This window comes from Ascaphus truei, chromosome 10, assembly GCF_040206685.1.
Source record: "Ascaphus truei isolate aAscTru1 chromosome 10, aAscTru1.hap1, whole genome shotgun sequence".
NCBI lineage: Eukaryota > Metazoa > Chordata > Amphibia > Anura > Ascaphidae > Ascaphus > Ascaphus truei.
Window position 1 is genome coordinate 5520783 of NC_134492.1, and position 14774 is coordinate 5535556.

Consider the following 14774-nt stretch of genomic DNA (forward strand, 5'->3'; position numbering starts at 1 on the left):
CATCCCCAGCCCTGGCCGTGTACATGGGGTATCTGCACATATCACCCCTAGCCCTGGCCGTGTACGTGGGGTATCTGTACATATTATCCCCAGCCCTGGCCGTGTACATGGGGTATCTGTACATAGCATCCCCAGCCCTGGCCGTGTACATGGGGTATCTGTACATATCACCCCCAGCCCTGGCCGTGTACATGGGGTATCTGTACATATTATCCCCAGCCCTGGCCGTGTACATGGGGTATCTGTACATATTATCCCCAGCCCTGGCCGTGTACATAGGGTATCTGTACATAGCATCCCCAGCCCTGGCCGTGTACATGGGGTATCTGTACATATCACCCCCAGCCCTGGCTGTGTACATGGGGTATCTGTACATAGCATCCCCAGCCCTGGCCGTGTACATGGGGTATCTGTACATATCACCCCCAGCCCTGGCCGTGTACATGGGGTATCTGTACATATCACCCCCAGCCCTGGCCGTGTACATGGGGTATCTGTACATATTATCCCCAGCCCTGGCCGTGTACATGGGGTATCTGTACATATCCCCCCCAGCCCTGGCTGTGTACATGGGGTATCTGTACATAGCATCCCCAGCCCTGTCGTGTACGTGGGGTATCTGTACATATCACCCCCAGCCCTGGCCGTGTACGTGGGGTATCTGTACATATCACCCCCAGCCCTGGCCGTGTACATGGGGTATCTGTACATATCACCCCCAGCCCTGGCCGTGTACATGGGGTATCTGTACATATCACCCCCAGCCCTGGCCGTGTACATGGGGTATCTGTACATATTATCCCCAGCCCTGGCCGTGTACATGGGGTATCTGTACATAGCATCCCCAGCCCTGGCCGTGTACATGGGGTATCTGTACATATTATCCCCAGCCCTGGCCGTGTACGTGGGGTATCTGTACATATCACCCCCAGCCCTGGCCGTGTACATGGGGTATCTGTACATATTATCCCCAGCCCTGGCCGTGTACATGGGGTATCTGTACATATCACCCCCAGCCCTGGCCGTGTACATGGGGTATCTGTACATATTATCCCCAGCCCTGGCCGTGTACATGGGGTATCTGTACATAGCATCCCCAGCCCTGGCCGTGTACATGGGGTATCTGCACATATCACCCCCAGCCCTGGCCGTGTACATGGGGTATCTGCACATATCACCCCCAGCCCTAAAGGGCCTGCGCTCCCGGATCGTACACGAGGAACAGAGAGAGTTTCTTCCCTAAGAACACAAGGAGCCTGAAGTAAGGGGATTACACATTAAAGTGATATAGTGTCAATTAGACATCACTGCATGGAAACTCCCATTGACGCCAGTAAGAATTTTGTGCTGTGGTGACTGATCGGCACTAGTGTACTATTTTTTATTTTTTTATTAGGCAGGTTATATGGTTTACATACATTGAAATGCAACGGCAGCCTAATACAAAATGGGGTTTTCTTTTTAAGAGCATGTGATAGATAGAGAAGAGTTTCGCCATAGGAGGCGAGACCTCTGGTCCACATAATGGACCAGTGAGAGTAAGGCCAGAAAAAGAGGAGGAGGGGAAAGGGGGGGGGGGGGTTACCCCTTTCCGCTGTCAGGGCTCGTGTTGAAGGCCGTCTTTTGCGTCCAAGGCCAAATTAGGTGAGTTTTATGTGGAGTCGTTGGCTAAGCCAAGGCTCCCATATTTTATAAATGCCCTCCGTCGAGCGCTTAAGGAAGGCAGTCAGTCTCTCCATGAGCATAACTTCGTTCAGCCTTTTTTTACTATTTGTAGGGAGGGGGGTGACACCTTCTTCCAGGAGGACACAACCGCACATCTCGCCGCGGTGAGGATGAAGGAGATCAATTTCCTAGATGGTCGGTCAATTTCCTCTATTGGCCTGGCCAGTAGGTAGGTCAGTGGATCAATGGGTATCGTGAGGTCAGTTACCTCTTCTATTAAGGTTTGCACGGTGATCCAAAATTTCTGGATTCCAGGACATGTCCACCAAATATGGGCCATGTCTCCCCTTTGTCCACAGCCTCTCCAGCATAACTCAGAAGCCAGGGGGTAGCTTTGCCTTAGTCTCACTGGGGTCAGGTACCAGTGATACAAGATCTTGTAAATATTTTCCTTTGTCGTGGTACGTATGGAAGTTCCCGACGCCGAGTCCCAGATATCCTCCCATTCCTCTCTGTCTGTAACTGTATTCAATTCCGCTGCCCATTTGAGCATATATTCGTGCGCGGGAGGGCCCGCTGTTACCTCCATTCCAGCGTAAATTTTTGTTATTAGACCTTTTTGATGAGTACCGACTTGGCACAACATCTCAAAGTTTGTGAGAGGGGGAAAATCTCATTTTGGGGTCAGTTTTTGCAGAAAGTGCCTGATTTGGAGGTATTTGAAAGTGCCCAGTTCTGGTGCTTCGTGTTTGGTGTGTAAATCTTGGAAGCTCCGCAGCCTTCCATTGCTCAATAGGTCGGCGACCGCTCTGATGCCTCTTGATATAAATTGATCAAATTGTTTAGGTTCACATCCCGGAGGGAATTTAGGGTTGTTGAAAACCGGGGTGAGCTGCGAACCGGTGTCTGAAAGTTTAAATTTGGTTTTACATTTTATCCAGGCATCCCAGGTGTGCCTAATTGCACTTAACTCAAATTTGTGCGCCAGCATGTCACCTCTGTCCATACACCACAGACAAGCTGGCAGAGAAGGCGTTTTGGCGTAATGTGACTCAATTTCTAGCCTGCCGTGTTGGCTCGGGTCTATATTCCATACTACGGCCTGTCTTAACTGGGCAGCTTGGTAATATTTTGTTATCTGGCACTCCCAGGCCCCGTCTTGCTCTTGATGACATAAGTTCTGACCTGGCGACCCTAGGCCTCTTGCCCTGCCAAATGAACTTAAACAGTCTTTTTTGAATGTTCTTCAGTTCGGGGCCTGGTACACGGATCGGGAGTGTCTGGAAAAAGTACAACAATCTAGGGAGTATATTCATCTTTACCAAGATCATTCTCCCGATCCATGAGATCTGGTAATCTTCCCATTTGTCGAGATCCTTTTTTGATTTTCCCGAAGAGAGTCGGGTAATTATGTCTGTATAATGAGTGGTAGTTTCCCGATACATTAAATATCTGGGAGTGAATGTATGAGGAGCTCCACCTATAATTGAAATTTAGTTTAAATAGTTTTACTTGTAGTTCTAATAGAATTTAAGCTTAGGGCTTCAGATTTATCATTGTTGATTTTATTGCCTGATATTTTGCCAAATTCTAACAGTTCTTTATGCAAATTGGGAAGGGAGGTCTGGGGTTTGGTTAGGGTTAGAATAATATCGTCGGCAAATAATGAAATTTAGTAATTTGTGTCACCAATTGGTATGCCCTGAATATTTATATTATCACGTATTTTGGCCGCTAAGGGTTCGATGGTCAGTGCAAAGAGAAGAGGGGACAGGGGGCAGCCCTGTCTTGTACCGTTTTTAATGTTAAATCTTTTTGCGGTTCCGCCTGGGAGTTTGACAATTTACCGCTAAGCTTCTCTGTCTCTCCCGTGTAGAAAATGAGGCAGTTTATGGGCAGAGGAAATAAAGTCCATTAACGAGCGCGCTTCAGTTCCACTATTCGCATCATTTGCCTGATATTCGTTTTCTGTGACATATGAAAATATTTGCTTTCATGTACTCGTTACCTTTCAGGGGATTTTATACCTGTGCATTACATTGTGGCGATTGCTTGTTTGTATTCATATTCTTAAAGATGGACAATTGATTTGTTTCCCTTACAGCGCAGAAGAACACGCATTACATTTTGGTTTTTGATGGCTTTGTTCTTCTCACGAGTCTGACTTCTCTCATTCTCTGCACCCGCTCTATTGTTCTTGCTATAAAACTGCAAAAAGTAAGTTTGTGTGAGTAGGAGCATATCCCAAGTATAATCATTTTTCTGTAGAAGACAAACTTTACCATTAGTCCCAGTGATTTTTGTTTAAATTATTTATTTATTTTTAAATCTATACAATTTGGAAATTAGTTATTTGTGGGGTGTTTCGAGTATTCATGGGCTATTTGGTATTTTCTGCTAGATGGGTCTTTAATGTGTTGCTTTTTATATCTATATATAGTATAGACATTTATTACACAGGACAGCATTTGAGAAGATATATATATATATATATATATATATATATATATATATATATATATATATATATATATATAAAAGACAGAAATACAATGAGCGCAACCACACTGAAATTAGTAAATAGAATAATTACCACATGTAATGGAGGGTATATACCCTTACAGTCTAACTTTCCCTGACTCAGTCTGCAGCCAAAAGGTCTACCGCTCCACGGGCTGGTAACGAAAATTTCCAAAGAGAATGACCTAGGCGCAAATGGAGACAAGAAAAAACAAACATAGGGTAGTATGTTCTAACAAATAAACCGCCAGAAGGTATAATATGCACTCACAGCGTATAGGATAATATCAAGCCTTGTATCCACTCTGGGATCTGGAACAATTAAATGATGAGTCTGGAACAGCTGGTCATCCACAGCAATTGCAATCTCGAGCAAAGGTACCCATGCAGGAAGAGAGATAGAACACAAATAGCGTAACACAGTTTATTAAAATTATTAATAAAAATGACTATAAGTAAAAGACTCACATTCTGTGAGATATCATAAAACTTTTGAGAATTCTGAGCATCTCACACTCATTGGAAAAGGGTAGTAACACTATGCAGATTTCTTCAACAGTCCTTAGTGGTACTTAAAGGTAGGTGCTGTCCGGTTTCACATATAGAGAGTTATTTCTGTTTTCCCACGAAGAGTTCTCAATCTTCCTCCGGTCACCCACGTCTCCTGGGGACGCTCCGTGCCACGTGACAACGTGGTGACGTCACTCCCTCTCGCGAGAGTTCGTCCGGTGGGCTGTGGGAGCGGGGCCTCAATCCTCTGCGCTGCTAGTCTTCCTGCAGGCAAATAGTGGGACAAACGGCCACCGGCACCTCTTGGCTGCTGTCTGCTGCTACTCCTGCTGAATACACTGTGTTCACTGTCTGTAAACCACGCCCTACGCGTTTCTCCGTTAGGCTTCGTCAGGGGCTGATTCTGCTCTCTGTCCCTCATCTAGGGTTATATACCCTCCTCCATTATGCAATTGGTTAATTAAAAAAATCAATTAATTAAAAAGTTTTTTCCATAATACATTGGCTCTATGGTTTTGATATATATAATGCATAGCTAAACAATTGATTACTTTTAGGTACCATTTATACTACTACCATACTGTGCAGCCTTTGATGATTAAATGGTGAATAACCAAGTATAAGCAAGAGCAAATTTAAATATGTAGTCACCCTCTAATATAATACATAATTGGTATATTGATCAACCTAAACAAAATAGACAAATAATACATATTGCATTGTATAATTATGCTTAATATACAGACACATTATATAGGTTCTAAACATTTATACCTCTATCTAATAGTTGCTTAGACACCATTCCATAAAGGATTTGATGACTAATCAATAGTGTGTATAGACTTGTTGTAAAGTGGGGGAGTATACTATTTCTAACCTTCGTGTTGCAGAATTGTATCACGGCTACGTGTTACATAGCCGGTTAATGGTTTGGGGGTAGATTATATACTAATCTTTAGATTGTGGGGTATATGCCACTATTAACCCATTATAGACGTGGAGCTATAAACTCCACTGACTCTAGACCAATTATGGTAATGTGTAGTAGGATCTCATCCATGATATTAACCCTTTATTATTATTGATGGGAATTGCATCTCATATTCCCACCAGTGGAACATATTACATATATACAAATCCTTATTACATGTTATGTTGGTTCGACGCACAGCGGATTGGTACAGACCAGAGGATTTGTTGCTACATATATATTTTAACAATTATATGTGTTTAGATTAACACTTCATAGTGGCACTGCATGTTTCTTATGATACACATACCCAATAATAGTAAGGGACATTTTATTACAATTGTACAGAAAGGAAAATAGAAAATGGTTAATCAAATATAGACAGTTAGTTGCAAACTACCCGTTCTCTCATACGCTAATGCACAAAAAATGTTATGGAAATAGCCAAATCATATAGCGTATATTCTTAACTCACATGATGATATACTCATAAAGAGATCTTACAATACTCATCTCATTCCTCATTCTCATGTTCACGCAAATGATGTATATAACTATTTGTGGAACATACAAATCATGGATGGAACTTAATCCCTTAAAAAAGAACCCAGATCTATATCGATGTTAAGACCAAGTGGGGCTAATGTTTTGAGGGCATAAATCCAATAAGTCTCCTGTCTGGATATTTTTGTTATCGGATTCCCTCCTCTCCAACTAGGTCTAACTTTCTCAATGCCCACAAATTTCAAGCCTCTTGGATCTTGGCCATGAAACTCTTTAAAATGCTTGGATACACTATGCTGTAGTAGGCCTTTCTCAATATTTCTTACATGTTCTGCAATGCGTATTTTGAGTTTCCTTGTTGTCCTCCCAATATATTGTTTATTGCAAGGACATTGCAACAAATAAACCACGTTGCTTGTGTTACAGTCAATCATGTCTTTTATTACATAATTGATTTGAGAAGCTTCTGATTTTATTGTTTTGAAGCTTTTTTGGGAGTTAGGATGTAGTTTACAGCCTTTACATGTTTGACACATAAAGAACCCTGTTGTAATCGTAACCGGTCTTTGATTGTCTTTTTTCAAACAGCTAGGCGCTAATCTTTGTTTTAGATTTGTTGCCTTTGTAAAGATTATTTCAGGTCTTGATGGCAATATTTGCTGTAACATTGGGTCCTTATGTAAGATTCCCCAATGTTTATGGATAATTTTCCTGATATCTCTAGCTGCATTACTATACTTGGTTACAAAGGGGACTGAAATTTTACCCTCCTCTCCCCTTCTAGTATCCCTGGTTTTATATTTGATTAGCTCTGCCCTATCCATTAAGGATACCTTTCTGTACGCATCCTCAACTTTTTCTTTATCATAATTTCTGTTTGTAAATTTTGCCATCAGATCTTTGGCTTGTTCGTCAAAAACATGTTTCTGGGTACAGTTGCGTTTAATTCTTTGCATCTGTCCCAGTGGGATGTTGTTTATCCATTTTTCAGAGTGTCCACTATCTCCCAACAAAAAATTGTTTGTGTCCACACTTTTAATAAAAGTTTTGGTCTCAATATGGCCCTCCTCAATGTATATGAGCAAGTCTAAAAACTCCATCTGGTTCCTACTGTGTTTCGTGGTAAACTTCAAATTGTATGGATTATTGTTTAATCCTGCCAGGAATATTTCTAACTTCTCTACACTTCCCTCCCAAATCAGGAGGATATCGTCTATATAGCGATACCACGATACCAGGTTTGCCCCAAATTCGTGGTCGGACCAGATGGATTCGTCCTCCCACTTACCCATAAAAATATTCGCGTAATTTGGGGCAAACCTGGTACCCATAGCGGTACCCCTCACTTGCAAGAAGAATTTGTCGTTGTACCAAAAATAATTATGGCCCAGAATATGTTTAATACAGTCAACAATGAATTCTATTTGGTCTGATTCTAAGTTATTATCCTTAGTCAGATTCTCTCGGACAGCTGCACACCCCTGTGTGTGATCTATCACGGTGTAGAGAGAACACACATCGCATGTAACAAGTATGTAGCTGTCTTTCCATTCAATATCCTTCAGGATATTAAGTACCTGAATTGTGTCCTTTAGGTAAGATCTAAGTTTACCCACTGGTTCTTTCAGGAACTGGTCTATATAACCTGAAAGATTTGAAGTAAGGGCTTTGATTCCGGACACAATAGGACGACCGGGTGGGTGGGTGGGATCCTTATGGAGTTTTGGCAAATAATAAAAAATGGGGATTCTTGGTGATTCATTATATAGATATTCCCACTCGGCTTTATTTAGTATGCCATCTTTGAGGCCCCTATTCAGCAACTCCAATAATTCCATTTGGAATTTCTCTGTAGGGTTACTTTGTAATGGTTTGTATGTTACAGAGTCTTCCAATAATCTAAATGACTCCAAATCATAATCGTGTCTATTAAGGATCACCACCCCTCCACCTTTGTCCGCTGACTTTATCACAATGTCGTCCCTCCCCATTAATTCTTGGACTGCATCTAATTCCTTTTTCGTCATATTCTTTTTGGGCCCTTTATTTTTCTTATTTTCCAACTTCTCTACATCCTCCTGAACTAATTTGCTGAAGGTGTCAATATGTCCTCCCCTTAGGTAACTTGGGTAGAACAATGATTTCTTTTTACATGTTGTATGTTTAAATCTTTCACATGTTGTGACACCTTCATTTGTCACCTCTTGCGTAACATTTTGCTTCATGAAGTACTTTTTTAGAGTTAGATTCCTGGCAAACTTACTAATGTCGATATATGTATTAAAGGTATTAATTCTACTACTAGGAGCAAAAGCCATACCTTTACTTAATACACGGGTCTGTTCAGAGGTCAATACTACATTACTTAGATTAAAAATCCCTAGATTATCTATATCTAAAGTGCTAGTTTTTTTGGTGGCTTTAACCCCTCCTCTAGTTCCTCGCTTAGTGGGCTTTCTATCTTTCTTTTGCGGGGTGTTGGGGGTTTGTGATTCGTCTGTGTTGGTAATTCTCCCCCCCCCCCCCTCCTGGTTTGTCCTTCTCCTGTCTTTTCTCTAAAAAAGACCTCGATTCTGCTGATGTTGAGGGATTCTCAACCTCTCTAAATACATCCTCTATATCTTTTTCTCTATAACTAATATTCTGGGGAGCCTGTTTTTTATTATAATTCCCTTTCCAACTTTGTTTCCTGTATCTATATTCCCCTGAACCTCGTCTATCTCTATCCTGCCAGTGTCTGCCTCTATTGTCCCCCTTATAGTAATTGTCCTTTTTATAGTAGGAATTGGGTTTAGGTGCATGATAGTGACTATTACTTACATTTTGATGACCTATTTGACTGTTAGTCGGTTTTAAATCTTTGGGATCTATTGTTATATCTTTTTTATTTTGTTTCCATGTTCTATAACAATTATTCTGGTAATCTTCTTTATCCCTCCTTGCTTTCCTTTGCTTACGTAATTTAGTATCTCTTTCATTTTTATCTACCCTTAGTTTAACTTTCCTTTCTATTTCTTTATATTTGGAATCCTGGGTAATGGTACCTAATTTATTTTCAATTATTTTAATTTCTTCTTCAAATTTAGCTAAACTCTTATTTCTATGTATAATTAGAAATTTCATCAATTCCATAGAAGCCTGATCTAAAATTTTGTTCCATTCATTCATAAATTCTATATTTTCTTGATCTGATGTAGGGTCTTTAAAGATCCTAAGACCTCTGGGGATCCTATTGGTCGCAATGTAATGCTCCAATGATCTCACATCCCAAACAGTCTTAGTCTCCTTAATTAGAATTTGTTCCAATTTAAGGAAGATTGACTCTAGATCTTCTTCATCGCCTGTTGTGCTTTCTAACCTTATATCGTCTGAAAAGATAATATCAATATCTACCACTCTATTCTTCCTCATAAAGAAGATAGAGTCTGACTTGGTTTCCGTGGCCATTTCTAAAATCTCTGTGGTGCTGCTATATGTTTGTGGAACCAATTCAATACAAAAGACAGAAATACAATGAGCGCAACCACACTGAAATTAGTAAATAGAATAATTACCACATGTAATGGAGGGTATATACCCTTACAGTCTAACTTTCCCTGACTCAGTCTGCAGCCAAAAGGTCTACCGCTCCACGGGCTGGTAACGAAAATTTCCAAAGAGAATGACCTAGGCGCAAATGGAGACAAGAAAAAACAAACATAGGGTAGTATGTTCTAACAAATAAACCGCCAGAAGGTATAATATGCACTCACAGCGTATAGGATAATATCAAGCCTTGTATCCACTCTGGGATCTGGAACAATTAAATGATGAGTCTGGAACAGCTGGTCATCCACAGCAATTGCAATCTCGAGCAAAGGTACCCATGCAGGAAGAGAGATAGAACACAAATAGCGTAACACAGTTTATTAAAATTATTAATAAAAATGACTATAAGTAAAAGACTCACATTCTGTGAGATATCATAAAACTTTTGAGAATTCTGAGCATCTCACACTCATTGGAAAAGGGTAGTAACACTATGCAGATTTCTTCAACAGTCCTTAGTGGTACTTAAAGGTAGGTGCTGTCCGGTTTCACATATAGAGAGTTATTTCTGTTTTCCCACGAAGAGTTCTCAATCTTCCTCCGGTCACCCACGTCTCCTGGGGATGCTCCGTGCCACGTGACAACGTGGTGACGTCACTCCCTCTCGCGAGAGTTCGTCCGGTGGGCTGTGGGAGCGGGGCCTCAATCCTCTGCGCTGCTAGTCTTCCTGCAGGCAAATAGTGGGACAAACGGCCACCGGCACCTCTTGGCTGCTGTCTGCTGCTACTCCTGCTGAATACACTGTGTTCACTGTCTGTAAACCACGCCCTACGCGTTTCTCCGTTAGGCTTCGTCAGGGGCTGATTCTGCTCTCTGTCCCTCATCTAGGGTTATATACCCTCCTCCATTATGCAATTGGTTAATTAAAAAAATCAATTAATTAAAAAGTTTTTTCCATAATACATTGGCTCTATGGTTTTGATATATATAATGCATAGCTAAACAATTGATTACTTTTAGGTACCATTTATACTACTACCATACTGTGCAGCCTTTGATGATTAAATGGTGAATAACCAAGTATAAGCAAGAGCAAATTTAAATATGTAGTCACCCTCTAATATAATACATAATTGGTATATTGATCAACCTAAACAAAATAGACAAATAATACATATTGCATTGTATAATTATGCTTAATATACAGACACATTATATAGGTTCTAAACATTTATACCTCTATCTAATAGTTGCTTAGACACCATTCCATAAAGGATTTGATGACTAATCAATAGTGTGTATAGACTTGTTGTAAAGTGGGGGAGTATACTATTTCTAACCTTCGTGTTGCAGAATTGTATCACGGCTACGTGTTACATAGCCGGTTAATGGTTTGGGGGTAGATTATATACTAATCTTTAGATTGTGGGGTATATGCCACTATTAACCCATTATAGACGTGGAGCTATAAACTCCACTGACTCTAGACCAATTATGGTAATGTGTAGTAGGATCTCATCCATGATATTAACCCTTGATTATTATTGATGGGAATTGCATCTCATATTCCCACCAGTGGAACATATTACATATATACAAATCCTTATTACATGTTATGTTGGTTCGACGCACAGCGGATTGGTACAGACCAGAGGATTTGTTGCTACATATATATTTTAACAATTATATGTGTTTAGATTAACACTTCATAGTGGCACTGCATGTTTCTTATGATACACATACCCAATAATAGTAAGGGACATTTTATTACAATTGTACAGAAAGGAAAATAGAAAATGGTTAATCAAATATAGACAGTTAGTTGCAAACTACCCGTTCTCTCATACGCTAATGCACAAAAAATGTTATGGAAATAGCCAAATCATATAGCGTATATTCTTAACTCACATGATGATATACTCATAAAGAGATCTTACAATACTCATCTCATTCCTCATTCTCATGTTCACGCAAATGATGTATATAACTATTTGTGGAACATACAAATCATGGATGGAACTTAATCCCTTAAAAAAGAACCCAGATCTATATCGATGTTAAGACCAAGTGGGGCTAATGTTTTGAGGGCATAAATCCAATAAGTCTCCTGTCTGGATATTTTTGTTATCGGATTCCCTCCTCTCCAACTAGGTCTAACTTTCTCAATGCCCACAAATTTCAAGCCTCTTGGATCTTGGCCATGAAACTCTTTAAAATGCTTGGATACACTATGCTGTAGTAGGCCTTTCTCAATATTTCTTACATGTTCTGCAATGCGTATTTTGAGTTTCCTTGTTGTCCTCCCAATATATTGTTTATTGCAAGGACATTGCAACAAATAAACCACGTTGCTTGTGTTACAGTCAATCATGTCTTTTATTACATAATTGATTTGAGAAGCTTCTGATTTTATTGTTTTGAAGCTTTTTTGGGAGTTAGGATGTAGTTTACAGCCTTTACATGTTTGACACATAAAGAACCCTGTTGTAATCGTAACCGGTCTTTGATTGTCTTTTTTCAAACAGCTAGGCGCTAATCTTTGTTTTAGATTTGTTGCCTTTGTAAAGATTATTTCAGGTCTTGATGGCAATATTTGCTGTAACATTGGGTCCTTATGTAAGATTCCCCAATGTTTATGGATAATTTTCCTGATATCTCTAGCTGCATTACTATACTTGGTTACAAAGGGGACTGAAATTTTACCCTCCTCTCCCCTTCTAGTATCCCTGGTTTTATATTTGATTAGCTCTGCCCTATCCATTAAGGATACCTTTCTGTACGCATCCTCAACTTTTTCTTTATCATAATTTCTGTTTGTAAATTTTGCCATCAGATCTTTGGCTTGTTCGTCAAAAACATGTTTCTGGGTACAGTTGCGTTTAATTCTTTGCATCTGTCCCAGTGGGATGTTGTTTATCCATTTTTCAGAGTGTCCACTATCTCCCAACAAAAAATTGTTTGTGTCCACACTTTTAATAAAAGTTTTGGTCTCAATATGGCCCTCCTCAATGTATATGAGCAAGTCTAAAAACTCCATCTGGTTCCTACTGTGTTTCGTGGTAAACTTCAAATTGTATGGATTATTGTTTAATCCTGCCAGGAATATTTCTAACTTCTCTACACTTCCCTCCCAAATCAGGAGGATATCGTCTATATAGCGATACCACGATACCAGGTTTGCCCCAAATTCGTGGTCGGACCAGATGGATTCGTCCTCCCACTTACCCATAAAAATATTCGCGTAATTTGGGGCAAACCTGGTACCCATAGCGGTACCCCTCACTTGCAAGAAGAATTTGTCGTTGTACCAAAAATAATTATGGCCCAGAATATGTTTAATACAGTCAACAATGAATTCTATTTGGTCTGATTCTAAGTTATTATCCTTAGTCAGATTCTCTCGGACAGCTGCACACCCCTGTGTGTGATCTATCACGGTGTAGAGAGAACACACATCGCATGTAACAAGTATGTAGCTGTCTTTCCATTCAATATCCTTCAGGATATTAAGTACCTGAATTGTGTCCTTTAGGTAAGATCTAAGTTTACCCACTGGTTCTTTCAGGAACTGGTCTATATAACCTGAAAGATTTGAAGTAAGGGCTTTGATTCCGGACACAATAGGACGACCTTTAATACATATATCGACATTAGTAAGTTTGCCAGGAATCTAACTCTAAAAAAGTACTTCATGAAGCAAAATGTTACGCAAGAGGTGACAAATGAAGGTGTCACAACATGTGAAAGATTTAAACATACAACATGTAAAAAGAAATCATTGTTCTACCCAAGTTACCTAAGAGGAGGACATATTGACACCTTCAGCAAATTAGTTCAGGAGGATGTAGAGAAGTTGGAAAATAAGAAAAATAAAGGGCCCAAAAAGAATATGACGAAAAAGGAATTAGATGCAGTCCAAGAATTAATGGGGAGGGACGACATTGTGATAAAGTCAGCGGACAAAGGTGGAGGGGTGGTGATCCTTAATAGACACGATTATGATTTGGAGTCATTTAGATTATTGGAAGACTCTGTAACATACAAACCATTACAAAGTAACCCTACAGAGAAATTCCAAATGGAATTATTGGAGTTGCTGAATAGGGGCCTCAAAGATGGCATACTAAATAAAGCCGAGTGGGAATATCTATATAATGAATCACCAAGAATCCCCATTTTTTATTATTTGCCAAAACTCCATAAGGATCCCACCCACCCACCCGGTCGTCCTATTGTGTCCGGAATCAAAGCCCTTACTTCAAATCTTTCAGGTTATATAGACCAGTTCCTGAAAGAACCAGTGGGTAAACTTAGATCTTACCTAAAGGACACAATTCAGGTACTTAATATCCTGAAGGATATTGAATGGAAAGACAGCTACATACTTGTTACATGCGATGTGTGTTCTCTCTACACCGTGATAGATCACACACAGGGGTGTGCAGCTGTCCGAGAGAATCTGACTAAGGATAATAACTTAGAATCAGACCAAATAGAATTCATTGTTGACTGTATTAAACATATTCTGGGCCATAATTATTTTTGGTACAACGACAAATTCTTCTTGCAAGTGAGGGGTACCGCTATGGGTACCAGGTTTGCCCCAAATTACGCGAATATTTTTATGGGTAAGTGGGAGGACGAATCCATCTGGTCCGACCACGAATTTGGGGCAAACCTGGTATCGTGGTATCGCTATATAGACGATATCCTCCTGATTTGGGAGGGAAGTGTAGAGAAGTTAGAAATATTCCTGGCAGGATTAAACAATAATCCATACAATTTGAAGTTTACCACGAAACACAGTAGGAACCAGATTGAGTTTTTAGACTTGCTCATATACATTGAGGAGGGCCATATTGAGACCAAAACTTTTATTAAAAGTGTGGACACAAACAATTTTTTGTTGGGAGATAGTGGACACTCTGAAAAATGGATAAACAACATCCCACTGGGACAGATGCAAAGAATTAAACGCAACTGTACCCAGAAACATGTTTTTGACGAACAAGCCAAAGATCTGATGGCAAAATTTACAAACAGAAATTATGATAAAGAAAAAGTTGAGGATGCGTAC

At 40.1% G+C, this 14774-nt stretch overlaps 1 protein-coding gene across 3 annotated transcripts in view; it reads left to right on the top strand.

The window, feature by feature from the left end:
- MCOLN2 (mucolipin TRP cation channel 2) overlaps positions 1-14774 on the top strand; it is a 58079-nt gene that overhangs the window by 27808 nt on the left and 15497 nt on the right. For all 3 annotated transcript variants that reach the window (XM_075615646.1, XM_075615647.1, XM_075615645.1), the window contains exon 8: positions 3770-3882. In XM_075615646.1, the coding sequence (XP_075471761.1) occupies positions 3770-3882 (113 nt within the window). The remainder of the gene's footprint in view (positions 1-3769; positions 3883-14774) is intronic.